The sequence below is a fragment of the Alosa alosa genome, chromosome 10 (assembly GCF_017589495.1).
Source record: "Alosa alosa isolate M-15738 ecotype Scorff River chromosome 10, AALO_Geno_1.1, whole genome shotgun sequence".
NCBI classification, from domain to species: Eukaryota; Metazoa; Chordata; class Actinopteri; order Clupeiformes; family Clupeidae; genus Alosa; species Alosa alosa.
The window spans coordinates 11161738-11187906 of record NC_063198.1 but is presented as its reverse complement, the minus strand read 5'-3'; the positions used below and the strand labels follow the sequence as shown (position 1 = coordinate 11187906).

General features: G+C 48.2%; 1 protein-coding gene across 1 annotated transcript in view; it reads left to right on the top strand.

Moving 5' to 3' along the window:
* slc25a26 (solute carrier family 25 member 26) overlaps nucleotides 1-26169 on the top strand; it is a 47874-nt gene that overhangs the window by 3660 nt on the left and 18045 nt on the right. The window contains exons 4-5 of the mRNA XM_048253930.1: nucleotides 7909-8013; nucleotides 8799-8846. Coding sequence (XP_048109887.1) covers nucleotides 7909-8013; nucleotides 8799-8846 — 153 coding nt within the window. The remainder of the gene's footprint in view (nucleotides 1-7908; nucleotides 8014-8798; nucleotides 8847-26169) is intronic.

Here is a 26169-nt window from a genome sequence, read left to right as displayed (position 1 = left end):
GTTTGTATGTGTTTGAGTGTGGGTTTCTAAGTAAGACAAAGTCTGTGTGTGTGTGTGTGTGTGTGTGTGTGTGTGTGTGTGTATAGAACGGCCATAACCTCACTCACTTTCTCATCCGTTGCACATTTTGGGGTCCAGATGAACAATGCGCCTGTTTACATAATTGCCAGAAAATTTCACGGACAAATATGCAAAAGGTTAGAATGCGGTTTTGGCTCGGCACTCTCAGTGCAGCTGGGTGACTCGAGGGCCACAGGCATCTCGACATTTCCCCGCCAGCTGGGTAAACAAGATCTCATTACTGCATATTGACTTAGCTGTTTTCTCAGAGAGGTCCCAGACTCCTTCCATTTTGTCTGGGGATTTGGGCTTGAAAGCGGCAAGGAGCGGCACAATTTCCTCGGTTAGTACAGTCCTAATCACTCCTCGACCCAAGAATCCGGGCCCACGCACTTGTACAGGCAGTGCACAATATCATGGGGCAGAAGCGCTGGGTAGACAGCAACCCATTCATATGCCTGGGCCTTCTGTATTACTATGCTAAGTAGCTCGCCTCACTTCAAATGCTATCAGTACAATTTGTTCCCACCCCATGCAGATGTTGTTTAGTCCTATTTTCACGCCTGTTTGGCCCACTGTTTACAGTAGATGTAACTGTAAAGGCGGTGCAAAGGGTTTCACGTTTTTTTGTGCTTGCAACCCCAAGTTCATCTTGACGTCTCTTTGATGCGAGAGAAATAGCACGGGCCGAGCAAGTGCACTTTGAGTCGTCAGAACGCGTAAGACTTGGAATGTCTTTTTCTCCTCTGATGAATGGAAGAGGTGAGGGAGAGGGCAGCGCCATCTTTTAACCCCTTTCGCCCACCACCAAGGATTTGTGCTCATCAAAAGGAAGGGGATTCTGCACGCCAGAGCCGCGGCTGATTCCCTGTGTGTTGTGACTGCTTGTTACGCTCTTCAAAGACGATAATCCGGGAGCTCACCGCATGAAAGCTCTTCCCCTAGGCAGTCTAGAGGAGGAGACACAAACGCCTCTGTTATGCAACCTTTTCTCTATTATGGTCCTTTTTTGTTTACTAATTTCTCTTCTATTGCCTACCTTCTGTTGACAAAACTAGCCTAATATTGATGACGTATCACCACTTTGACAGACATGTTGACCAGACCATTGCTGCTGATATTTATAGTAGATACTATAAATAAGCTGTATTTTTGTAATTGGTTAGTGTTGAGCTCGATTTTTTTTCTGTCTGCTGTGCTACTTTGACAGAGGTGTTAGCAGGTGTAGCTTGATCTGCAGCTGCTATCCGCCTGACCCTGCCTTGGTGTCACGAGCAGAGCAAAGCGAAGCCGAATGTATATCTGAGCCTAAGCTCCTGGCTTATACTCCTCCTGTCATCCCTCTCGACACTGACAATCACACTCACTACGCAAGAAGACATTCACATCACCTTGGCGTTTCACAGAGTTCATAAAAGTTCATGGTTTTAAAATGGATGGCAGGCGATGAGCTGCATGTTTATTGAATTTGAGGTGAAAGTCGGAGTACGAGCTTCATGTTTCTCACGGGCAGGTGCTCCAAAATGAGTTATGCACCCTGAAAAGGGAAGGACAAGGATTGGACAAGACTAAAAACAGCAGTACAAGAGTGATGCTGTAAGGGTGATAACAATTTCTTGTGTCCAAAGATGCTCATAAGCATCCACCTATTGTTGGATTGAGGCTCTTGTCGGCATCATGGTGGCTATGATCGATGTGGAGTTTAATTGCAAATTGTGCCCGGATCGGATCCACCATGTCTGTGTGGTCCCCCGTCAGCAAGGCTGTCTGAGGGGGGGGATTTGTGTGTCCCTTTGGACCAGTGTGGGATGAGACATGTCTCATGTTGGAAGTGAAAAGGTCTCTCTCTCTCTCTCTCTCTCTCTCTCTCTCTCTCTCTCTCTCTCTCTCTCTCTCTCTCTCTCTTTCTCTTTGTCTCTCTCTCTCTCTGCCTTGCTCACACTCTTAGTCCAGCCTGAAGCCCTCACCCACATATGTCAGCTTTTTGTCATTTTTGTGACAGCAATTTTCAGGGAATGTCTTGCTGGAGCCAGTCGTGCGGAGCTCACTTGGGGCAGTGTCGCATTTCTGATGCTGTTATGTCAATGACTTGGGAAACCAAGGCCTGTACACTTGGGGGAAATTATGCACATAATACTGTATATTGAATGAATGTTCAGCATACACTGCTAAGGCTGACGTTCAGCAGGTGAATGCCACAAATCTATACATGCTTTTTTGGTGAGAGAGAGGGAGAGAGAGAGAGAGATTGATTTAACTTTTAAAACCCCTTTTTTGAACCATTACAGGGATCAAATATCACCTAAAAACACTACAGTATAGTCCCCCCCCAGTCCCCATGGCATCACCACATAAATGCCAAGGTCCCATCAATAATGGAGACCACACCCTTGTCAGTACACCATTTCTGTGAGAAATGAGACACATTGTCTGAAACTTTAAAGAAAGCATATTCAACCCTAACCCTTGATTCCACCAATGCTTTAAACATGTCCACAAGGTTGAGGGAGAGCTGAGCTGTTGTCATTCTGCCAGGGTCAAGCAGGCTCTTAGAAAGCCATTATATCAGCTTTATCTTCATTCACATACGCCCTAGTGTCTGTGCTGAAAGCTCATTTGTCAAGTTTGAGAGGCCCTGTTTTTTTTTTCTGTTCTTTTTTTTTGCATATATAAACCCTATCTCCCATAGGATGTGCCTGGAAAATACAGTGTGACATGACAGAGCCGGGGTAACTGGCAGCCACTTAACTTGGCACAGCAAATAATCCGCCGCAGCGGTGCAAAGAAGTGTTTGTCTGTGATTGATTGTGCGTCCCTAACTAGAGCTTTGGATTGTGCCCCGATTCTCACACAAACACCTCCCTCTCCCGCCCCTACCCCATACACGCAGCCGCCTTTCTATCACCTGCGATTAAGTGCACTCAGGCACGAGAAAACAGAAATCGGAGCGTCCGATCGAAATCCGCAGTGGCAGAATGGAAACGCTATCCACACGAGTCCTAAATGGAATTATTCATGGCCCCGGTGTCGAGGCTGTCACTTGCCCATATTGCTCTGTGTCTGCTCTCCTCTCACAGATGGATTTTTTTTGTGTGTTTGTTTGTTTATTTATTTGTTGGCTTGTTTTAGGTATGTGTTTTTGCGGCTGCCCCGTCCCCTGTCCCCTTCCGTCCCCTTGTATGCTTTTCTTGTGATGACCATGTCCTTGTATGACCCCTAAACTTATGAGGAAAGTCCTGTTACAGATGGAGGAAATGTGGGTGCTTATGGAGGCCTGGAAGTGATTACCTGTTGTAGATGCACAGTGGGGCCCTTGTCTGATGGGGTTGTGGCGTCCCATGGGATTGACTACTGGGTGAGATGGTCCTCAGGTCATGGACAGTCTGGAATGTTCTATCGGTACACAGGCAGGGCATAATGAGAGCTCACAGCACAGTTCCTGGCGCATATTGAAGTATGCTGATGTTTTGGAGAAGAATGCAATGTGATGTTAAAATGAGATTTTACAAAGTCAAAAACAGCATTTTATGACAGGGATATGTTTCGTTTTATGGGTGCTTCGTTGCAAACGACATTGGAGACTTGGGATCTTGGATGACGTGCAATTTCCATAAATCACTCACAGTGCAAAGTTTTCCATTGTTACAGTCTGTTTGTAACTTAAAGCAGTATGCCTTGTGTTTAACTCCAATGTGGTGTCCAGGACCACCCTCAAAATGAAATTACAAACTATGGCCATGGCTGTTCAGCCATTTGGAGACCTATTTGAAATCTGCAGTCTGCAGACAAGCCCTGACGTTAATGCAACTCCGATTCTAGATGTGTTAACAATTGCTGCCAAATTATTGCTTGTCTTGGGCATGCCATGGCTCAGTCCATTGGCTTGGACAGATGGGATCAGGGTGTAATGTATTGTGTAAATTGTCAGAAGAAACACAGATGGATTTATATGTGTGTGTGTGTGTGTGTGTGTGTGTGTACATGTGCATGAGTATGTTTTCCTGAACGAGCGCCTTCTTTTCTTGTTGGCTATAAATGGCCTCTTTCCTCTTGTCATTTTTGGGTCAGAAACAACAAGCCTATCAGTTCTGGATACACAGAAACAGCAGGAATGGAGCGAGTGCAGAGCTCCCATCTTAGACTTACCACTAATTAACGCGCGACGCTTCCAAATTGCCTGTAAATAAAGATGAATGGCGACGGAGATGGAAAAGACGCTGCCAGGAAATTCATCATGCAATTAAGAGTGTGGAGGCCCCCTTGTAAGCGCGCCAAGGAAAAGGGGAAAGCGGTCAGCGGGAGATGTGCATCTACGCAGTCACGCCCGTCTCCAGAAGACGAGCAGGGGCGATACAAACAGACAAGGCTTTTGTCAAGGGCCACTTAAACACCCTTCCCCTGCGCCATGACATGTCATGTCTCCTGTAAACTGCCCAATAACACGCCCCCAAAAAAATACACACACACACACAAACAAACAAACACACACACACACACACACACACACACATCCCCAGTCTCCTCTCGCAAGCCAAGAAAAGGCTGGAAGAGTTCGGGCCAAGAAGTGTCATCTTGGGTTTTTCGAGTTGTTTCTCAACCCATTATGGCTCGTGGCGCCCCAAACAATAACAGCCTTTTCCCAAGTGCAATGTATCTGCTTAGCTTTCACCATTTTGGTAATGATTTATTTATTTAGTTTTTTTGCGAAATGTGGTTTGTTGCTGACAAATGTCATAAGTGTCTTAAAAATTTAGCTCTCCATTGTCACCCTGTAGCTCTCTAAAAGTTTGTGTGCGTGTGTGTGTGCGTGGTGTGTGTGTGTGCATGCATGTGTTTGCACTTATGAATGTGTAGATGTGTGCGTGTGTGTGAATGTCTGTGCATGCTCATGTGTGTGTTTGAGTGTGTCTGCATTCTGTTCATGTGACATCCCAACACACAAACCCTCCAGGTCTACTCCACACTTCATTGTGCTTGGTTCTTATGCTTGGCAGCCACGTCCGTCCTTTTCAGGGTGAAAGTATGAAACGTTGGGAAATGGCCCCTCTGACACCTGACATCCTGAGACCTCTACCGTGTAGGAATCACCCTCCTAAAGTACTCCAACTATCCACCACTGCTAATATCTCGCTAGAAGAGCTTCTCTGCAGTCAGTCTGTTCGTGGTGCGTACTCGGACTCTGAAATAAACAATGTCCGCCATTTATTTGATCTAATCTCCCGGCCGCTTCCCTCTCTCCAGCGAGCTGATGTGTGAGCGGTCCCTTGTGGACTCCTGCCCCGCGATTCAATTAAAGGAGGAATTACTTGTCATATCCACTTTTCTTTCCATTAAGCGCCGTAATTTTGAACCTTTGGAGGATTGCAGGAAAGAGACACGATGCGCGATGTTTCATAAATGTTAACTCGGGGAAAGCAACAGAGCAAATGAGATCTCGGAAATGGATCTTGTCAGGTCAGATAGCAGACAGATGGCATGTCAGTTACCATTGCTTACCACTGGGTGGCACTCTTGCTACATGATAGTTGCACCAGTTCACCTCAGGTTTGGCTGTTGGCTGTGTAAAATGGATAGGTGAGGTCTTTACCATTCAGATCTCATATGTCATATCAGCAGGCTGGATGCCTGTTTTAGGCTGATGTACGTGTGTTTTTTGTTCTTCTCAACTGAATGATTTCCTCATCAGTCTGTGGTGTTACTGGTGGTTTTTGAGATTGTCATCATTCACCACCCCTTTCATGGGTTGGCGTGGGGGTGGTGAATTCACTATACATCACCTATATGATATATCTCCTTTAGTGAACAACTGCGAAGACTTGAGTAAGTCATTAGTTTTGGCAGCAGTTCAACCTGTCTGTCATGTGTCCGGCTGTGCTGGAAAGTAGCGTAAGTGATTGAGCAGAGCGTCAGCACCTGCCGGACTTTCACGTCTGACAGGCCACAGCGAGGACAAGAGCAAGACTGGCTAAAAACACCCCCATGGAGTTCCACAGGGCTCCAAACACTTTTCTCCTCTAGTCCGCCTTTCAACCCCACAGCCCGTCTGTTCTCTCAGCCTTGGTCCTGTCCTACAGTTAGCCTAGCAGCAGGGTCTGCCTCTCCCCTCTCCCCTCTCTCCCCCACCCAGGGCCACCCCACCTATCCCCATAGCCTCTCTCCGAGGGGCAGATTGATGCAGTGCTGCGTTTCAGGGGGCCAAGCGGGGTGCCCCCGTCGGGGAGATTGCTTACCACCACCTCTGCCATCTCCCCCAACCCCCAGCAGTCCGGCATTTCCGCTCCAGCGCGACATTAATGGGAAATAAAGTAGGTGGAGGCCTGCCTTAAGGGCACCGCGCCTCATGAGGCATGAAGCGCTCATAAATATTAATGGCGGAACAACAGTTGATAATGCGTGTTTTCCGCGTCTGACATATCTCTGTGGTCGCGTTGGCATTTCATTTCTACCAGGCTTGAGGAGGGGGAGTTTGAGAGAAGCGAGACGTGGCGCCAGGAGTGATGGGACACGGCGGATGGCACTGACCTTTACCTTTTTACACTCTCTCTCTCTCTCTCTCTGTCTGTGTCTCTCTGTCTATCTGTTTAGCCATCTGTCTAACCATCTCTCTCTCTCTCTCTCTCTCTCTCTCTCTCTGTAGCTATCTGTCTGTCCATCGCTCTGTCTCTCTCTCTCTCTCTCTCTGTAGCTATCTGTCTGTCCATCGCTCTGTCTCTCTCTCTCTGTAGCTATCTGTCTGTCCATCACTCTCTCCTCTCTCTCTCTCTCTCTCTCTCTCCATCTCTCTTCCTCTGTCTCTCTCTCTCTCTCTCTCTCTCTCTCTCTCTCTCTCCATCTCTCTTCCTCTGTCTCCCTTCCCGGTGAGGTGATTAATACCCATTTTGCCAGGAACAACAGTGTGTAATGAACAGGCTGTTCTCGCAAGGCACTGGCATAAACAACTGGTGAGCCTCGCCTCTCGGACAGCTCTGCGCAGGCAGGGGCTTAGGCGCGTGTCTTCATCTTATTGCAAACAAACCGTGCCAGCGAGAGTGGAGTTTCAGCAAAACGCCGCACAGAGAAGGCTTTCAAGGCCACATTGCAACTGCCAGGAGTCTAACAAGGAGACACATTTGAACCACCTACTCGATAGCACCCACTGCATTACATTGGTGACAGGCAGGGGTGGGAAAGTCTGGCTTCAGAAAGTAGAAGTCCTACCACATGTTTGTTCCAGCCATTCAGTAAATTTGCTGATTCTAAGTAACACTAAGCCTTTCAGCCAGGTAAATCAGGTTAAATGAAATCACCTGGGTGAGGAAGTGCACAGGTACAGTAGAATCAACACATGACCAGACTTCGAAGTTTGGAAGTGAAGAAGTTGAAGTTTTCCACCTCTGGCCAGAGGGCTGTGGAAGAACATCTGACACCATCTTTGAGTTTAAGGCACTCTTTTTTTTCTCTGTGCCGGAGATATCCACTTTATCCACCACCTCCACTGAGTTGAAGAGAGGTAATTGCGAGTGAGCTGTTCGTTATAATTGTGCGAGTGTTAGAGTGAGGGATAAGTAAGTGATTATTTATTTATTTATTTATTTAGTTATAAGTGGGTGTATTTGTTTACAGGACACCTCCCACTGCCCATTATTTAGATTAATGTACATTTATAGGGAAATAAATTCCAAGCCAACTGTGAAACTTCACCTCCAGTCTCCGTCTCTATCCGTGAGCTTTTTCAACGGCGTTACACTTTTGTTTCCCCACTTTTTTTTGCCGGAGATGTCCACTTCAGCCACCACCTCCACTGTGTGTCCTTATGTGACCCATATTGGCAAGTTAGGCCAACTCATGTGATGTGTTTTTCTGTCACAGGTGGCCTGTCTGATTCGTGTGCCCACTGAGGTAGTGAAGCAGAGAACCCAGGCGTGCCCCTCCACCAACACCTACCAGGTGCTAGTGGCGACACTCAGGCAGGAGGTAAGGACACACATACACACACACACACACACACACACACACAGACATAGTATTCATCTTTATATAGACATGATGTTATTTCAGTATTTTCAGCCAAATTAGGGTTAGTCCACCGTTCATATGCATTGGCTCCGCTGTACCCTGCTGTACATGGGTTTCATCTTCACCAATCACAGTTTTTTTTCTGTAGACAGTTCTATCGTAGAACCACCAATTACCACAATGTTTTTTAATATTTCAAATAGCATTTGATAAATGAACCTTAAATTTTTCAGTAGCCATAGGTGTGTAGATTTGAACAAAATCTAGTTTGGTTCTCACCGGGGCTTTCACTGTCTAAAATATCCGATTTTGTTTACCACACTGGGAGTTTAGTGCTGGGCTGGTGGGTGCTTATTTCCAACCTTTCATCAACGGTTAGACTGAGAATTCTCATCACAAATCAAAATGCCACTGAAGCTCCAAGCGGATTTGTACACGCAGCCTTACAACACTGTTTACAGCTCTTCAAGTCACGGTAAAATGTAATTTTTGGTACATAGCTAATTTAGAGACACTTATGGTGTGGGTGCTTGTTTTTCTTTAGGAATTCCGCCATCTTGGTTTGTATAGAAATGAATATTAAGTGACACATACACGTAAGACGTTGGAAATATGGGACGGTTGGTAATAGGCAACGTTTTTAAAATCCATACACACCCTCCACCCGCAGCACAGTTCCCTGCAGTGCTGTATTCGTCCCTGTCCTCTGGATCCAGTCTTACCCTGCTTTTCTCATCTCACAGGGTGTGAAGGGTCTGTACCGAGGCTACGGCAGCACAGTGCTCAGAGAGGTAAGGCCACCTGCTTCTTCTGCGCAGACATATGAGTTTGGTTGATCAGACATAACAACCAACAGATCAGCAGCAGCATAGTCAATAGACGTAAACATGAAATGGGCTGCAGATGCCTGAGGAATCTGGAGACGACGTCCTCACGGTGCTCACCGCTTTTTATAGTCAAACTCTGAAACTGTCTAAGGACCCCTTAGCTCACGTCTTTTCAAATAGCCCAACGTAATTTGTTTTGCTTGACTGCACCTCCCTTCTCAAGTGTCTCGTTGAGTGCATTGTTTGGTTTTATTGGAAATTCCTCTAATTAATTAAAGGAATTGAGAGGCACAATAAATGAGGAACAAAGCAGCCAAAAGCAGGTGAAATAAAGCCAACACGGAGTCTGTCCCCTTGACGAGGAGCCGGCCGGCTAATGGATGGCGCGCCTCTCGACCCTTTGATTAATTATCTGGCTCTTAATAGCACCTGCACGGCAGGATAATGCTTAATGAATTCTGTCAAAGTGCAGACTTTTCATTTATTTGCAGGAGAGCCGTTTTTTCTTCTCTCCTCTCACTTTTGCACATTTCAGTAGAAGAAGTAGAGGTGAAGGGGGGGGGTGGGAAAAGTAAAGGAAGGTGACACCACTTCAGTTATTTTTTTGGGGGTTTAATGTAGTCCCACACCGCTGTGCTATCCTGTACTGATTTTCTGCCTCACTAAACAGATGTTATTCACACAAATTCCATCTGGACAGAGTGGAGGGGGGTCGAGGAAGAGGGGACAACAAGGCTCTCTGATTTCTCCGAGGGCTTCTGAATAGATGAATATATTTGAATGTGAGCGAAGAGCTCCTGCTGCATACTAAGAGTGGGTAAAGATAGGATGAGGGGGTAGTGTCCACCCCAACATCCCCCTCTACCCCACGCCCCCACTCCTCACACCCCGCTCTACTCAGGATTGGACCTGACATGTGTCAGGAAGGTAATTCGTTTCCTCGGCCTGCTATCTTATCCCACCATGCGACGCTGCCAAGATAACTTTGTTTAGTAAAAATGCCAAACCCTCTGAAACCCCCTCCCACACCGCACCCCAACCTTATTCCCTTCTCATTCTCCCTCTGCTCTGGGACCTCATGAATATACATGGTCAGCTAGACCCAATTACGAGGCCTTCAGGAGGAATCACTGATGCGATATCACAGGACACGCCAGCTTTTGGATTAATGGACAGGAGAGGGTGAGGATGAGGAGGAGGAGGTCGAGAGCACCTGGAGTTACGTTGAGGGGACAGGAGCGAGTTTTGTTGTGTGCAAAATAACAAGCATGGCTTACCCACTCTTAAAAGGCAACACATGCACACATGCAGAGGTGCAAGCTTGTCCTTGTCTGTAGTTTATGTTAGTAGGGCCGTGGTGATTTGTTTTATCACACCAGCCTCTGGAGCGTGTTTTTACAGCACTTCATTTTTACTAAAGTGCCATTGTGAGATGTGTTTGTTATTCGTGCACTCAAATTGCGAAGCCTTGTCTTTTCAGCCACTAGAGGGCACCAGAAGCATGCCATATTTCCGTTCCCTGGCATGTCGCTGAGTTTGCTCAATCGGCAGTAACACTCGGCATCTAGCCCTTTTCACTTTGGCACTTTTATCCCCTTTTCACCTATCATTCTTGCTGAATATGAAATATCACCTGATTTATTTTGCATGTCTGCATCTCATCTCCATTTCTGGCTGATGGCAAAGTGAGAGACTTTTGGCAAAGAGAGAGAGAGACTTTTGCCGTTGACAGTTTTGCACGTAGGTGTTTCATCCGCTTGGCTTCATAGTCAAGTGTGAGTGAGGGAAATGACTGTGAGAGAGAGAGAGTGTGTGTGTGTGTGTGGGTGAGGGTGTGTATGGCAGATCTGAGTGATGGCACATGGAGATCATCTGCTTTGCCCACGGCATTTAGATGCGCACACACACACGCACACACACACACACACACACAGCCAAGCACATAGGTATGAAATTCACATTTACTCCAAGCAGACGGGATGAGTGAGAGTGGGGAAAGAGAGAGAAAGACAGTATGAGAGAGAAAGACAGTATGAGAGAGAAAGACAGTATGAGAGAGAAAGGGGAAAGAGATAGAGAAAGAAAGACAGAAAAAGAAAGAGTGAGAGTGGGGAGGTGAACTGGCAGCCTGAAGGAAAGCCGTTACAAAACACCCACAGCTGTGATCTGAGATGTGATCACCACCTCTCTTACTTTCTCTGTCTGTCCATCTCTCTCTCTCTCTCTCTCTCTCTCTCTCTCTCTCTCTCTCTCTCTCTTTCTCTTTCTCACACACACACACACACACACACCACACGCACGCACACAGGCCCCAGATGTGGGGCGAATCCAACACAAACAGAGGTGCGTGCACGTGACCCCGGGCCGTGAGCTACCAGCGTGTGAGTGAGCGAGCGAGCGAGTGCGAGGGATCATGGCGTGTGTTTTGCCCATCTGGAAAAATAACAGCGCAGGTCGAGCTCCCGTGCCCCTCTCTCCCTCCTTCTCCCGCTCTCTGTTTTCTTCTTCTTCTGCAATCCCACGTTCTCCGGGCTGCTGCTCCCAGTGCACCGGGTCTGGCCCACCCGAGTCCAATTTGTCGGGCTGATCCCCCTGTTTGCTTTCCTGTTGCACATTGGTCACAGTGGATTGCGCAGCAAACAGGTGGAACGCCCTACAAGTAGTGTTTGGATTTAAAAGGTGGGTGATCGGAAGGGGCAACTACACCCCCCTCCCTCCCACACACACACACACGCACACACACACACACTGCCACAAATAGACCACTACAACCACCATCACTCACCCCAGCCCCCACCACTCCCTTCTGCTGCAATGATAATCATCTGGGGGAAAGATAGCCTTCTCTCGGCTTCTTGAAGTTGAGGTGCTATTGAAGGCATGCCTTATTTTACTCGCGGAGGTGGAACTGAGGAGAATGGCAGTGGTATCTCTCCATGTGAGGGATTTGCTTTGCATGTTGTACCCTAGATATACGACTTTGAATATTTTCCATAGCCAGTGAATGGCATCTGTCCCCCCACTTGTAGAACAAAGGAATCATTATTCATGACCTCCCCATCCATCCTCCTAATTTGCCACCTGAACCTGCTGTTAATATGCCAAATACATTGCCCTGTCATAGATACCGGTAAACAGATTGATAGATTACTTTACTCTTCCCCAAAGGGAAATTTTGGTGTTACAGCATCAACAACTACTGTATATACAAATTTATTCTGTGAAATAGCAGGCAAAAACATATGTGCCACATTTATTGGATGATAAAGAGTGTACATTTTCATTTGTGACCAAAATAACAATCGGTGCAGTTTTGAGTGACACCGGAATGGGCATAGCCTGAATAGCATATTGCATAGGCTTTGGGGAGCAACTTGTTAGCTCAATGTAAAGCGGTATTTTCAGCCACTAACTTTTCCCAAAAAATCACATGATATGTTACTCTGGAGAGGGTTTCAGCAGACAAATTGAAGTCATTTTACCTTTGTAAGTTGTAGTTGGTAAGTAAGGTATTGAAACTGTGACTGCCCCCCCTGTGGACTGTGCAGTCATTTCATTATCCTGCTCTTCTTCAGATTGCCGCCATCTTGTGAGGAAAAAGTAGATTACTGAACTCGCCTCCTTTCGCATTCTTCGACAGTTTGTGCTGCATTCGGTAATCGACTTGTTTTCATTGTGAGATTATGATACATTTATAATAGAACATGTATTAAACCTTTTTTTACTCAACTTTACCAGGAGTGCCAATAAATGTAGAGGGCACATTTCTCTCTCTCTCTCTCTGTGTGTCTGTGTGTGTGTGTGTGTGTGTGTTCAGATGTTTGTGTGTGTGCAAATTTGCGGTGGTCTCTTAATTTTGAATATGGCCATCAACTCATTCGAATGTCACTCAGCAACCGTAGGATGACATCAGAAAAATGTGCAGTCGTTTCTTATTCGTATTCCTGGTAGGTGCTGGTAGGTTCATATCGCTCAGTAGATAGACAAGACAAGGTGGAGATACACACGGACTAGCAGACCAGAAGAACCGACAACGTCAACATGAGCAAAACAACAGAAGCAGAGGAACGGGAGAAGGGAAACAAAAGTGGTGAGGGTGGGGTAGCGAGAGCGAGCGAGCGGGCGGGCGGACAGGCAGATGGGCGCTCATATCCTGTAGATGTTTGCGCTGATCCGTGGCACTGTGTGTTTAGCCTCCCTCATCTGGCCGAGGCTGGCAGCGGAGCAGACGCTCAGACAGGCCTGTTTATTTTTCACCCAGCCTATGAGGGAGAGATTTACGCCCCACGTGTGAAGGCCTGGATGCTTCCTTCCTCCGTCCCTCCCCCTAACCTGCACACATGCCTTTAGCCTCTCTCTCCTTCTCTCTTTGTGTTTGGAAATCAAACACAGGCCAGGCAGCGAATGAGGCCCCTTTCTCCTCTCTTCCCCCTCTCTCTCTCATATGTGCCACAGATCTGCATGGCTACAGGGATTCAGAGACTCAGAGAAAGCTGCATGGCCGGGTCACATACCGACCTGGAGTGCTCAGCTTGTGCAGACTCAAGCCGGACTTCTTTAAGCCAGTACTGCAAAAAAAAATTCTAACAGTTTGAAATGAACAGTGGAGATTTTTTTTCTTGTTGCTCTCTATACTTAGGTGGACATTAAGGCTTTTCCAAGCGTCAGGTTGCCAATATACCCCTGAGGGGGTTTGGTCTTCATTTCTTTGTGTCTGCGAAAGCTTAAAGCGATGGTTCGGAGTAATTTCACCCTAGGGTCTTTTGCACCATGACCCCGAGCCAAACACCCTCCCAGAACCTGTTTTCCCTTGGTCGAACCCTAGTCGAGTAGCGCTGTCAGAAACTAATGAGTTTCTGCAGTCGTAATGGTACCAACTTTTATCTTGTAAATTACCCCACTAATAATGCCCTGAATGGTATGAAACTTCTACAGTAGTACAACTATGTTCTTTACTCATAAAACGAGGCATTGAAACCAAGAGTTTATTTAAATAATACTTGCCTGATGGATGCTACTATCTGCTACTATACCGCAGCGTCGAAGTTACTTGTCCTGGCAGGAAGCATGCATAAGGATGTAGATCCAGGAATGCACTAATATTTTGTTCGTTGTACCAGTTTGCAACAATTATTAGTTATATAACACTAAGTTATAAACACTTCGGAAAAAAAAATATTAAAAACTGGATATACCAAAAAAACGTTGATGTAATCGCTTCCTGCCAGGACTTTTACAGGCTTTTCCCAAATCACGGAAGTAACGTCGAAGCAGCGGTATAGTAGCAGATAGTAGCATCCATCAGGCAAGTATTATTTAAATACTCTTGGTGTATTTACAAACTTTTCAATGCCTCGTTTTATTAGTAAAGAACATAGTTGTACTACTGTAGAAGTTTCGTACCATTCAGGGCATTATTAGTGGGGTAATTTACAAGATAAAAGTTGGTACCATTACGACTGCAGAAACTCATTCGTTTCTGACAGCGCCAAGGGAAAACAGGTTCTGGGAGGGTGTTTGGCTCGGGGTCATGGTGCAAAGGACCCTAGGGTGAAATTACTCGAACCATCGCTTTAAAGGGACTTTCTTATAAATGCGTTTCTCATTGGAATGACTCTGCTGTTTGAGCAAGGTTGGCAGGAGGGAGAGTGTGGGGGGGGGGGGGCGGGGGTGAGTTGGAGGGAGGGGGGGTGTTGGAGGGGGAGTGGGGGGGTTGGGGAGATCGGGAGTATTTGTGGGGAGGAACAGCGCGTCCGCTTGAGTTTGGCAGGACGTCCGAGCCTATTGGTGCTGGCACTGAACTCAAGACAGGGAGCCGAGAAGAGACCCAGCTGCTCCCTGAGACATTCAGACCCCCACCACCACCGCCCTTCTAGCACACACACACACACACACACGCACACACACTAACAGGCACATCACACACCACACACACACTCTTAATATACACACACTCCATACAGACTTTTTCACACACACACACACACACACACACACACACACACACACACACTGTCCTCCACCTCCACATCCACATACTGAACTCGCCCTTCCCTCTTAGTCTCCTTTTCGTGCACAAGTGCCACACTCCCCACGAGCCTCACCTACCCCCCAAGCAAAGCAACCACAGTGTCCTTTCAGTAATCCTCTTCCCACGGGGGACCACGAGGTCCGGCTTCCTCACCATCAGCACCTAGATTATTCCTGCTCTGGCACCCCACCCCACCCCACCCAATTACACACCCCCGAGTGCTGGGTTCACTGTGCAGGCCTCTAAACACACACATACAGCTGCCAAGACGCAGCCCTCTTTAGCAGACACAAGCACACACACACACACACACACACACACACACACACACACACACACACACACACACACACACACACACACACACACACACACAGACAGAGAGAGAGACAGACAGAGAGACAGACGCGCCGCAGGGCCAACTAAAGACCGAGTGACAGTGCCCCAATCCTTTTTGCGGCTCAGGCTGACTGCGAGAGTTGGGTTACATCTTCCCAGCGGTAGCCTCGGCGCGGACCAAGAGGCAGTTGACAGGCATCCAGGGTTTTTATTTTGTGATGGACATTCATCACGCCCGGTGACTGATTAACCCATTTGGCCTGGCTGGACGGCCCTCACAGCATGCGCGTGTGTGCGGAGCGACTGTCGACACTGCATAAAATCTGAAGCGATTGCCTGGACGTTCCCAGGCTGGGAGGGGGGGCTTTTCCGGACCCTTTAATAAGGAATCCTGGCGCTCCGATGCCTGGAAACGGCATCATAACTTTACCATACAGCTGTGGGATGATGAGGATGTCCTAATATGTCCCATCACTGCGCGTGTGATTGTGTACGTCCTGTATGGTAGGAAAAAAGGGGGGCAAGTGTTTGTGTGTGTGTGTCTGCACTATGGGAGGTGTGGGAAAGGGGGAGCATTGAGGAGGCCAACGCGGTTTGTTTTCATCAGCCTGACAGGTTGTTGGTTGTTGTCGTGCTCTCTCTCTCGTGCTCTCTCTCTCTCTCTCTCTCTCGTCCTCCTCGCTCTTTTGACACTCTCAGTAGGACGCTTGTTGGCAGGTCCGGTCTCTGGGAAGCCCAACGCAGATTAGAGCTGAAGTCTAATACATCTGGATAGAACATGACACTGGCTTAGGCTCTTGCTGATGACCAGTTGAGCGGCTCTGGATGTAAAGCAATGCAATGCACATTAGTCTCTCTCTCTCTCTCTCTCTCTCTCTCTCTCTCTGTCTTTCTCTCTTTTTTTTCTCTCTTTTCTTCCACTTTCTTTCGTTCTCCTCCCTCTCTGCATGCTAACACACACACACACACACACACACACATATTTATATATTACATCCAAGGCAAGTTGGGAGATCTGGCTTTGGTAGAGGAAGCCAAGCACAGCAGGCAGATAGATTTCTGAGTCCTGGGGCTTACACAAAAGGTGCAGTAATGTACGTTTTTATGTGTCTTCCAAAGCTTAGCCTTAACATATTGTCAACAGCGCATTTTCATCAAGGAACTGATGTCGCAAATCAGTCCCGGCTCCCATTTAAGCCAACATAATTCAGACTCGAGGGCTTGAAAAAGTGACACTGCAGTGATAAAGCCCTCGGTATCCCACTTATCACCTGGCTGCTGTAATCACTCACCATGAGTTATTTCACCCACAAGAATGGCGAGTTAATGCAACCTTAATTTTTCGGGATTGCGGCACTCTCTTGTACGTTATTATGTCATGAGTCACGAGCGCCGAGGGTAGGGATCAAATCGGCCCGCAGACACATTGGGCACTCGCGCACGCCGTAGTTCTGTCTCAGGTCAGGCAGAGCAGACCTATAGATCTCGAGACGGCCAGTGGTGGCCAACCGGTAATCTTTGGACGAGGAGGACGCTGAAGCCAAGCGTTTTCACTTGGAACGATTCTTGTAGCACACACACCGGAAGCTACAGTTTCTGAACATGTCTTTACAATTCTGCCAGATATGTTTTTTTTTTCCCCTTTGCTTCATCCAGTCCATCGAGCATCAACATTTTATTTTATTGAACGTGTCCTCATACTTCTGCCAGAGATGTTTTTTTTTTTTCATCCAATCTGTCAAACATTGACACTGAACATTTGATTTATGTGTCAATGGAGCTACAGTACTTTGTGCAACCCTTATCTTGTTCTGTAACTCTTGGACTCTCCATAGTGTTTTGCACTGTGTAGTGTGTGTGTGTGTGTGTGGTGGTGGGGGTGTTTATTTCAGACACACTGTCGCACAGGGAGGGGGCCGTGCTGATTAGCATATCTCCACAGGTCTCAGGGCTATGTTTGCTTCCCACAATTTTCTGCGTGTTTGCCTCAATCGGGGCAGAAAACGATCGCAGCCTCGCATGTGGTTCCAATTACCGCAGACGGTCTGGCGCGGAACGCCGAGAAGCAGGCCGAGCGATCAGGGAGGGTGGTGGTGGGGCGGGGGGTGCAGGAGGCTTTTGGAGGTAGAAAGGGGGGGGGCTAGCCTGGGATGGGGGCTTGTGGAGAAATGGGGTTCTCTGAAAACACCCCCCCCCCCCGACCAAAAACACCTCCTTAGACCTGTGACCTAAACAGGAATGTGTCCTGGAGCTGCAGCGGTGCGAACCGTACTGAACCCTGCACCGACGAGAGTGCCTCAGGCTGCCGCCAAGCCTCTCGCCAGAACCCCTGCCCGCCATCAGTACCGGGACTGCGTGGAGCCGAGACCCGCTTCCGGTATGGCAGAGAGAGTGATGGATCGCAAGTTTGTGTTGATTGGATGAGTGCGATGATGAACAGCAGGGGTTTATGAACAGTAACAGAGAGAGGGAGAGGGAGAGAGAATGAGTGAGGAAGGAGAAAGTTAGTGCGCGAGAATATAAGTGAGCGCTATGTGCTTTTCCCCTCATGAAGGAAGAACGGCCTTGTAAAACCAGACTGAGGTTAACCTCTAATTACAGGGCAAGCCCCGGCGCCTCGTGCTGCGCTGTGATTTATCCCTCTCTGCATCTCTTTCTCTCGCTTTCTCTCTTTTCTCTCTCTCTCTCTCTCTCTCTCTCTCTTTTCATTCTCTCTCCAGCTCTGTCTGTCTCTCTCTCTTGGGCTCTGGTTGAGGTGCAACCCACCTCCAGCTTCCTATACAGCAGTGCACATCCTCAACCCATTCCCAACCACCCACACTTACACACTCACACACTCACTCACACACACACTCTCACACTCCAGACGGCTTAATCCTTCAAAGCCCTACCCCCATCCCCTACATACTCATAGTGGCAGGAAAAAAAGGTGGATCGTGAATTATGTGGGTTTAATATGCCACTGCCCTTACATCACTATGTGACTCCATCATTTTTAACATTCTTTAACCCCTGGAAATGAAATGGCATTGAGGTGCCATTCAACCCTGTAGCTGAACTCAAATTCCATTGAGTTCTTCTCAGTGTTATTCATCATGCGTGTTTTAAAAAAGGGTCGTGTATGAAAGTCACCCCAATTGAATCTGTGGCTGGAGGGAATTCACCGAGTTGAATGACCTGCAAAGGGCTTGTGCAACGGAGCTACTCTGTGCAGTATTCCCCGCGGTATAAAATCAACCAATCATGCAAAAACTCCCCTTTTGCGCCCGACTGTGTGGGAGCAGCCGTGGTGTTGTTTTGGGGTGGTGTCCTGGGAAACGCTCGCGCTGCACGGCCGCTGTGTCGGAGGCACCTGCCGGGGCGAGCGAGCGAGTGAACACTCTGACATCGATGTTTAGTTTAGCTCAAGTAACCGCTCGCGACGGCTGGAGACATCTGTAGGAAGCAGCCTGGGGTCAGGGCGGGTGAGCAGGCGCATGATGTCACTGCTTCATGTCAGCAAATATATAAATCTGTGCACACACACACACACACACACACACACACACACACACACACATATACATTTGCAGACACAAAGATGCATGCACACATACACACATACATATACAGTATAGACACACACACACACACACACACACACACACACACAAATACATTTGCAGACAAAAAGACACGCACACACACACACACACACCGAAGAGAGAGAGAAAACAGACACCCAGCACAGAGCAAATGTTGCTGTGAGAATGTAAGGGGCCCCTGCGGTCTGCAGAGCCACGTTGGACCCAGAGGTTGGGCCGGTGACTGGACATCGTGGGGGGGCCTGGACGTCGGCTGGGGGGGGGGGGGGGTGGGCTGTCCGGCCTGAGTGTGTCATAAAGCTGAGGTGCGGCCAGGCCTGGACTCTCCTGTGTGCTGTGTTCTGCTGAGCAGATAAAATGGTGGACATATCTTTGTTTCTGCTTTATTGTTGGTTTTTCATCTGGGCATTCTGTTCTGTTTTTCCAGCTATAATTGGTGTTTCTGGAAACAAAGGCACTAGGTCTGGTCTGTGTCTGCAGCATGGTTGCTTGCTGTCTCCCTCTTAATCTGGAGCATGGTTGCTTGCTCTCTCCCTCTTAATCTGGATGTCTCTTCTCTCTCTCTCTCTCTCTCTCATAGCTTTCTGCTGCTGAAGCCCTAATAATGTTACACGAGTTTTCAGCTGAAGTCTTCCCTTAGGCTCGGAACAGTAGTGGTGGGTTGCCGTTTGAGGCTGTTTGAGAGTGTTAGTCCTCTCTCCTGTGCACAGCCGTTTTATCCCATCCTGATCCCCGCCCCGCCCCGCCTCGTCCCCTTCCCCAGCCTGCGTCAGCCTTCAGACATGCCGCAGCTGCGTCGCCGGGGGTGACGGGAGTGCGCAGTCCGGGGGCACACACGCACCCCCCAACCCCACTCCGTCTCCGCTCGACACCGCAGGCTGCCATCCATCTCCTCCAACCTGTCAGCGCCTAATTGGTCTGCCAACACCACCTCTACCCCCATCTCTACCCCCCCTGTTTTCCAACCACCAGATCCCCCCTCACCCCCTGCACTTCTCCACCTGCTCCAACGAAGAGAAAAAAAACCTCTCTGGGGGGACATGTGTTGTCAAACTAGCTGATAATTAATTGGCTAACTAAAAGACTCCCTCTGACATCACTTGCTCTGAAGGGGAAACTTTGTAATGTCTTATGAGCCACTTAAGGCCAGGCCTCATGTGCTGAAATCTGTGGCGGGGACACAGCGTGTGTGTGTGTGTGTGTGTGTTTGTGTGTCTGTGTCTGTATGTGTCTGTGTGTGTGTGTCTGTCTGCATGTGTGTGCAGTAGTCTGGTTTTGGGGGAGTTTCATCTTCTGTCAGTGGATTATTTGTTATAGGTTGTATAAGCCAGTGGCCTGTTGATAGGGCTGTGGCTTGTCTCTTTCCACCTCTTTCCTTTGGCTGCCATGTCAGACATCCTCAATGGCAACAGTGGGCCAAATGTTTGCCCGGACAGAAAAAAAGGGGCCCACACAATGTAAATATTATGCCCTGTTTCTGGGAATGGTGTCTAATAGTGTTGGAATTGTTGTGTTGAATGTTTGCCAGCAGGCTTATTCCAAACTATCTAACACCCCACCCCACCCCACCCCCCGACACCTGCTCAAACTTTAGGACATGTCTTAATTTGTCAAGAATATTGTTGTGTTATCTCTTTCTCTCTCTTTATCACTCTCTCTCTCTCACTGTTGCGCCCACAGACTCTCTCTGTCTCTATCTGCACAGGCTGATGGGAATTGAGTCAGAATTGTGGCTATGCATGTTCAAACACACACTTCTTGCACTGTGGCATTCAAAGCTGTCAGACGAAATTCTCCGGCAAGTGCACACAAATTCAGTGTGGTGGTGGGGGTGGTGACAGAGCCTCAGGTGTCGATGTTGATGGTCTGCGCAGAACACACTTGCCACGTTTTCACAGGCCAACCTGTTTTACAGGCTTTAAAGACAAATACAGAAACGAATGAAACTGTGCAAGGCACAGTGAAGTGTTATACTCACGCTCAAACCTGCCCCAAACTTACCCCACCACCCCCCTAAAAGTGCCCCTGTGCTGACTGGCTCACACAGTGCACACTCAGAAGTTTGTGTGTGTGTGGGTGTGTGTGTGTTTGTGTGTGTGTGCCTGTGCCTGTGCCTGCACTGCGTGTGCATGCAAGCCAAAGGACTGTGTGTATCTGTGTTTATTCAAGTTTTATCTCTCTTTCTCTTACCACCTCTTTTTCTCTCCCCCCTCTCTCTCTCTCTTTCTCTCTCTCTGGCAGGAACACACAGCTGTCAGGGAGCCTGTAACACTCCACAGACCCCCCTTTCACACACACACACACACACACACACTGTGCACCACGTTGGGCACCACGTTGGGCAGAGTGCTGGTTGACTGCTCACACTGTCCGGTGCAGGCCTCCGCTCTACTCCCCCCCTACCCAATCCCTCCGCTCCCCTTATTTATGTGTTTATTTTGTTTTCCTAAAAGGCCTTCTCTCTCCCCCTCGAGGTCTTACTGACGCTCCGCTGGTATCGATGTCATAATCTGCTCTCCCAGGCCGGGGGCCACGCGATAAGACCACTCGGCTCCCGCCTGATTCATAACGAGGTGTGACATTAGATTACCGTGTTTAAGATAAGAGTTTGTTACCTCTTTTTTTAACCCCCAACCTCTCCCTCATCTCTCTCTCACTCCCTCCCTCCATCCCACTTTTTGTCTTGCTCGTAAATCACCCCCGTGGATGATCTGCTTCTGCGATTATAATTTAAATGGAGGATATTGCCAATTACGGACGGCTTAAGACAGGCAAGTGAAGACCTAATTGAGATCCGGCACTAATCCAGATTGATGGGGCACGTGGACGTGGTCACGTTAGTCGAGCAGGTCCGCGGAGTCTTGCGGTGAGAATTTTAATTGCAAAATACCTTTTTGGTTTTTAGCCCTCAGCGGTGTGAGGGAGAACCAAAGATAACAGATCTGCTCTCAGAAGAATGACATGCAGTGGGCCGATCAGCCAACTGTCACACACATACACACGCATGGACACACACACACACACACACACACACACACACACACAAGCTGGAGGCAGAGTTTATCTAACATGCACAAAGCAAAACAGCCCCTGACGGACGTCGTAAATCACTGTAGGCAAACAGGTTGGAAAAGCTTATTAGTTAGCATGATGAAACAAGAGAGAGCGGACAGCTTGCGTTCTTGCTGCTCAGCTCCAGTGATTTATCGATCTGACGGCTCACCGCAAATAAAGAACACGTTTTAATGAACCTGAGAATTAATTAGACATCCAATATGCTAGGTTGTGTTTGTGCACACTGGTTAAAACAAAGCAAGCGAAAGCCAAAAAAAACTCCCGAGAGAACAAAGTCTCAGACTGTTTGACCGCTCGTGTGTTCCCGAGTGAACTTTTTCTTTGCAAGCCAGCCTCTTCAACTATATAATCGCACACATCTTGCGTAAAGGTGCTAGCCAGGCTTGCTATTGGGAGAACTGTGAAATTCAGCCGTCACAGGAGAGAGTGGGATGAGGAGGCGAGAGAGGGAGAGGGGGATCCTTGGCCGTACGGACGGGAGCGGTCAGGCCAGCTGCATTAGCAGGTAATAAATGTGGGATTAGGTCCGGGGCCGCAGATTTCCTGCTCACCTCGCAGCGTCTTCGGACCGGGCTCGCTGGGATCCCGCTTCCTGGCCAATCAGACTGCGCCCATGGCTGGGCCAGCCATCTGACTCGCATCTGCATCCTGTTGCACAATCCCATCCCCACCCCCCAACACACACACATACACACACACACACACACACAAATATAACAAATACACAAAATACACACATTTATGCCATATTTCTCCCTTATTACATCTGTCTCAGTTCCCAGCTCCCTTGCTCCAGGAATCTTCCCAGAATGCACTGGGGAATCCTTATCCTTCTTCCATCCTTCTTTATCCCTTGCTTACTCTCAACTCAAGATTTTATTTAGCATTGTTCTCTTTTGTTCTCATCATCTCTTATCATTTCTTTTTTTTTTGCTGACTGCAACTTCAGGTAGATCATGTCTTTTGTTTATTAGACAAAAGCAGTTTTTTTTTTCAATTTCCTGTCTCAAACTCTTGTCAAAGTTGAATCAGTCTCTCCTCCCCAACCCCAGTACCACTCAGTGACCGTCAGTGCCTCTGTGGATGCCTCTTTGGATGCCTCTTTGGGGCCCCGTCGCTACCTTGAGGCGTGTGCGTGTGCGTGTGCGTGTGCGCGCGCGCGTGTGTGTGTGCGTGTTAGACTGCACCTCTGCTCCACACTGTCGCTGGTGGTGTGGGTTTGTGCGGGGCTGCTGAGAGAAGTTCTTTGTCTGTGTCAGGGGACAGTAAATAACCCCAGCTGTCACGCATCCTGTGGGCTCTTAAACATGTCAGTGCGTGCGTGCGTGCGTGTGTGTGTGCGTGTGTGTGTGTGCAGACCCCTTCTCAGGGAGCAGTGAAGGGCGTTGAGAACGGTTGTGTTTTCAAGTGCCTTGTCACAATGAGCAGCTTCAGCTCCGTTAGCTGCAGGCAACCTACCAACCTGTGGAAGGTCTTTGTAAGGTGTGTGTGTGTGTGTGTGTGTGTGTACGTGTGTGTACGCCCGTATGTAACTGAACAGTCCCCACAAACGTCTCCTTTCACTCAGCTAATAAATTATCAGTGCAGCAAACTACCAGCTGTACGTCAAGGCCGTTATTATGTGGCAAGAGCGGATTCAAATTTATCGCCAACCGTCTGCTGCGCCTTATCGGGCGAATCTGTGGGTTAATTCATTTGCTTTAGCGCGGCTCACAATTCAAATCGAGCTTTGACGCTGACTGCTCGTAAACGCCACTGAGCACTGAATGCGGTTGAGAACTGGGCGAGCCTGCCTCAGCCTCGCAAAGAAGGACTGGTCATTCCGCTGGCCAAGACAGCACTGCGACTTGCATGAGTTGCATCACGACGGACAGGTTCATTGCTATTCCGCACAGGCCGTCTGACCTATTAAAGTCGTTTGTCAAATTGCAGGCAGAGGCGACCTCTGCAATCGGGCTGGATGGAAATGTATTTTGACGTGTGTTCCAGCTGAAGGCGGAGGCCACGCTGGCCCGTAACGGCCCACGACAGGCCGCAGCCACGGGGAATACTAATGCGCTGGACAGAGTGACAACCGGGACGCTCGTCTTTATCTGCCAATGATAAAGTATCGCAGGGCCACAAACAGATACACACACACACACACACACACACACACACACACACACACACACACACACACACACACACACACACATATATACACAGACATACAGTTTACACACCCATGCTAAAGTTGACTAAAAATATTAAAATACCCCCACATCATCACATACCCTTCACCATACCTAGAGATTGGCTGTGTGTGTAAACTTATGAGCACAACTGTACATACAAACACATGCGCTCTCACAGGCTCACACATGCACTCTCACTCCCACAAGACTGTGACCGCATGTGATTCACAGTCATAAGTTCCAGACATCCAGCTTTCTTTCCACTGACTAACACACACACACACACACACACACACACACACACACACACACACACACACACACACACACACACACACACACACACACACACACACACACACACACAATCTTGGCAGGTTGTCCTGCTATTGTTAAATGACACAGGTGTTTGAGGTCAGGGTGCTGATGAATGACATTGCTGGAATGGACTTGGTGATAAACATCTGTGTGTCAGTTCCATCCACTCATAACAGAGTCTTATACTGTAGCACACACTGATGCAGGAAATGAGTCCTACACCCCCACACCCCTACACTACACACACACACAAATATATTCACACTAATACCCAACCGTTTGCATTACAAATGGTTTCAAACTGTAGGACCTCATGATGAAGCTGCTTCATTTCAACTTTAGCTATGCTGGGGAGCAGACTCTAGCAGGGGCCAGTGACTGGATTACTGACAGTCTGTTCTTCTCACTTTCCCAGCCATCTGCAGTCAGCATTGTCTAATAAAACCTTGTACCTCCACCTTGGTAAATGTATGCCTGAATGACCGGCTGTTGAATGTCCCTGCTTTTCAGATTGTGGACGACTTTATTGAGTGGGTGGGAGTTGCAGGCGTTGGATTCCTCTCGAATCCAAGTTCTCGCACATAAGATCGCACAGCATTTAGGCTCGGATGTAGCATTTGTGAATTCAGCGTTGCACAAGTTGAAACGAAATGAAAAGAACAGTGCATCTGCACCTGATCAGACAAACCTCCCCCTCTCAGGACGGCGATATTAAATTAGCATCTGGGCTAACAACGGTGGCCAATCTGAGGGGCCACGTGCGTGAGCGAAGGCGTGTTTGATTTGGACGGCGTTTATTTATCATCTGTCACAAAAGTAGACCCCCTTCACAGTCCCGCCGTTTACAAGCGAGCTGGAGCGCAGCCGTGCATTTCACGTTGTCCTCGTCCCGCGGCCAACACTGTGAAACGCACCGTCACGGGGAGGTTCAAAGGAGGACGGCTTTACCAAGTTTAGACGGGGATCATCATTACGCCAAACCATGCCAGGCAGCATCAGGGAGAGAGGGAGGGAGGGAGGGAGGGAGAGAGAGAGAGAGAGAGAGAGAGAGAGAGAAAAAATATGAAGGGGGAAAGAGAAGCAAGCAGCAGACTAAGGAATGAGGGTGGGAGGTTGAGAGAGAGATATGGAGGAAGAGAGAGGGGAAAAGAGAGAGAGAGGAGTGGAGGCATGTGCTTTTTATATGTACTGGCATGAAGCGCGGCACAGCATGTGTGCAGCAGATTTGTGCTGTGCCCTCTGCCCTCTGTGAATATTAATATGGAGAGTCTGCCCTGAGGGGACGGGCCCTCCGACATGGGGCCACTCTCTTCCTCACTACCTCCCATCACCCCTCAATCACACACACACACTCTCTACACCCCCCCTCCAATCTCACACACACACACTCTCTACACCCCCCAATCACACACACTCTCTGTTTTGTCGCTAGGTTTTGACTAAATTTACTTTTGTATCTCTCTAAAACTACTGAAGAAGGACTCGGTTCTGATATGGACGTTCCCTTGAAATGATTGGCTGGTAGATGTAGGAGCAGTGCCTTAAGGTCCATCAGTTGTCATTATGGCAGCTTTAAAGGGGTCTAATAACCGAGTGAATGATTTGCATGGTACTGTTTACTCCCTCTGCCTCTGTGTCTTCCTCTCCCCATGTTTTGTTGTGTTGTGTGTGTGCCTCTGGGATCATTGCTGGATCAGCAACATAGCCTTTAGCTGCACAAAAAAAGTGTGTTGTTCTGGTGATTTATTTGTGGTATTTATGTC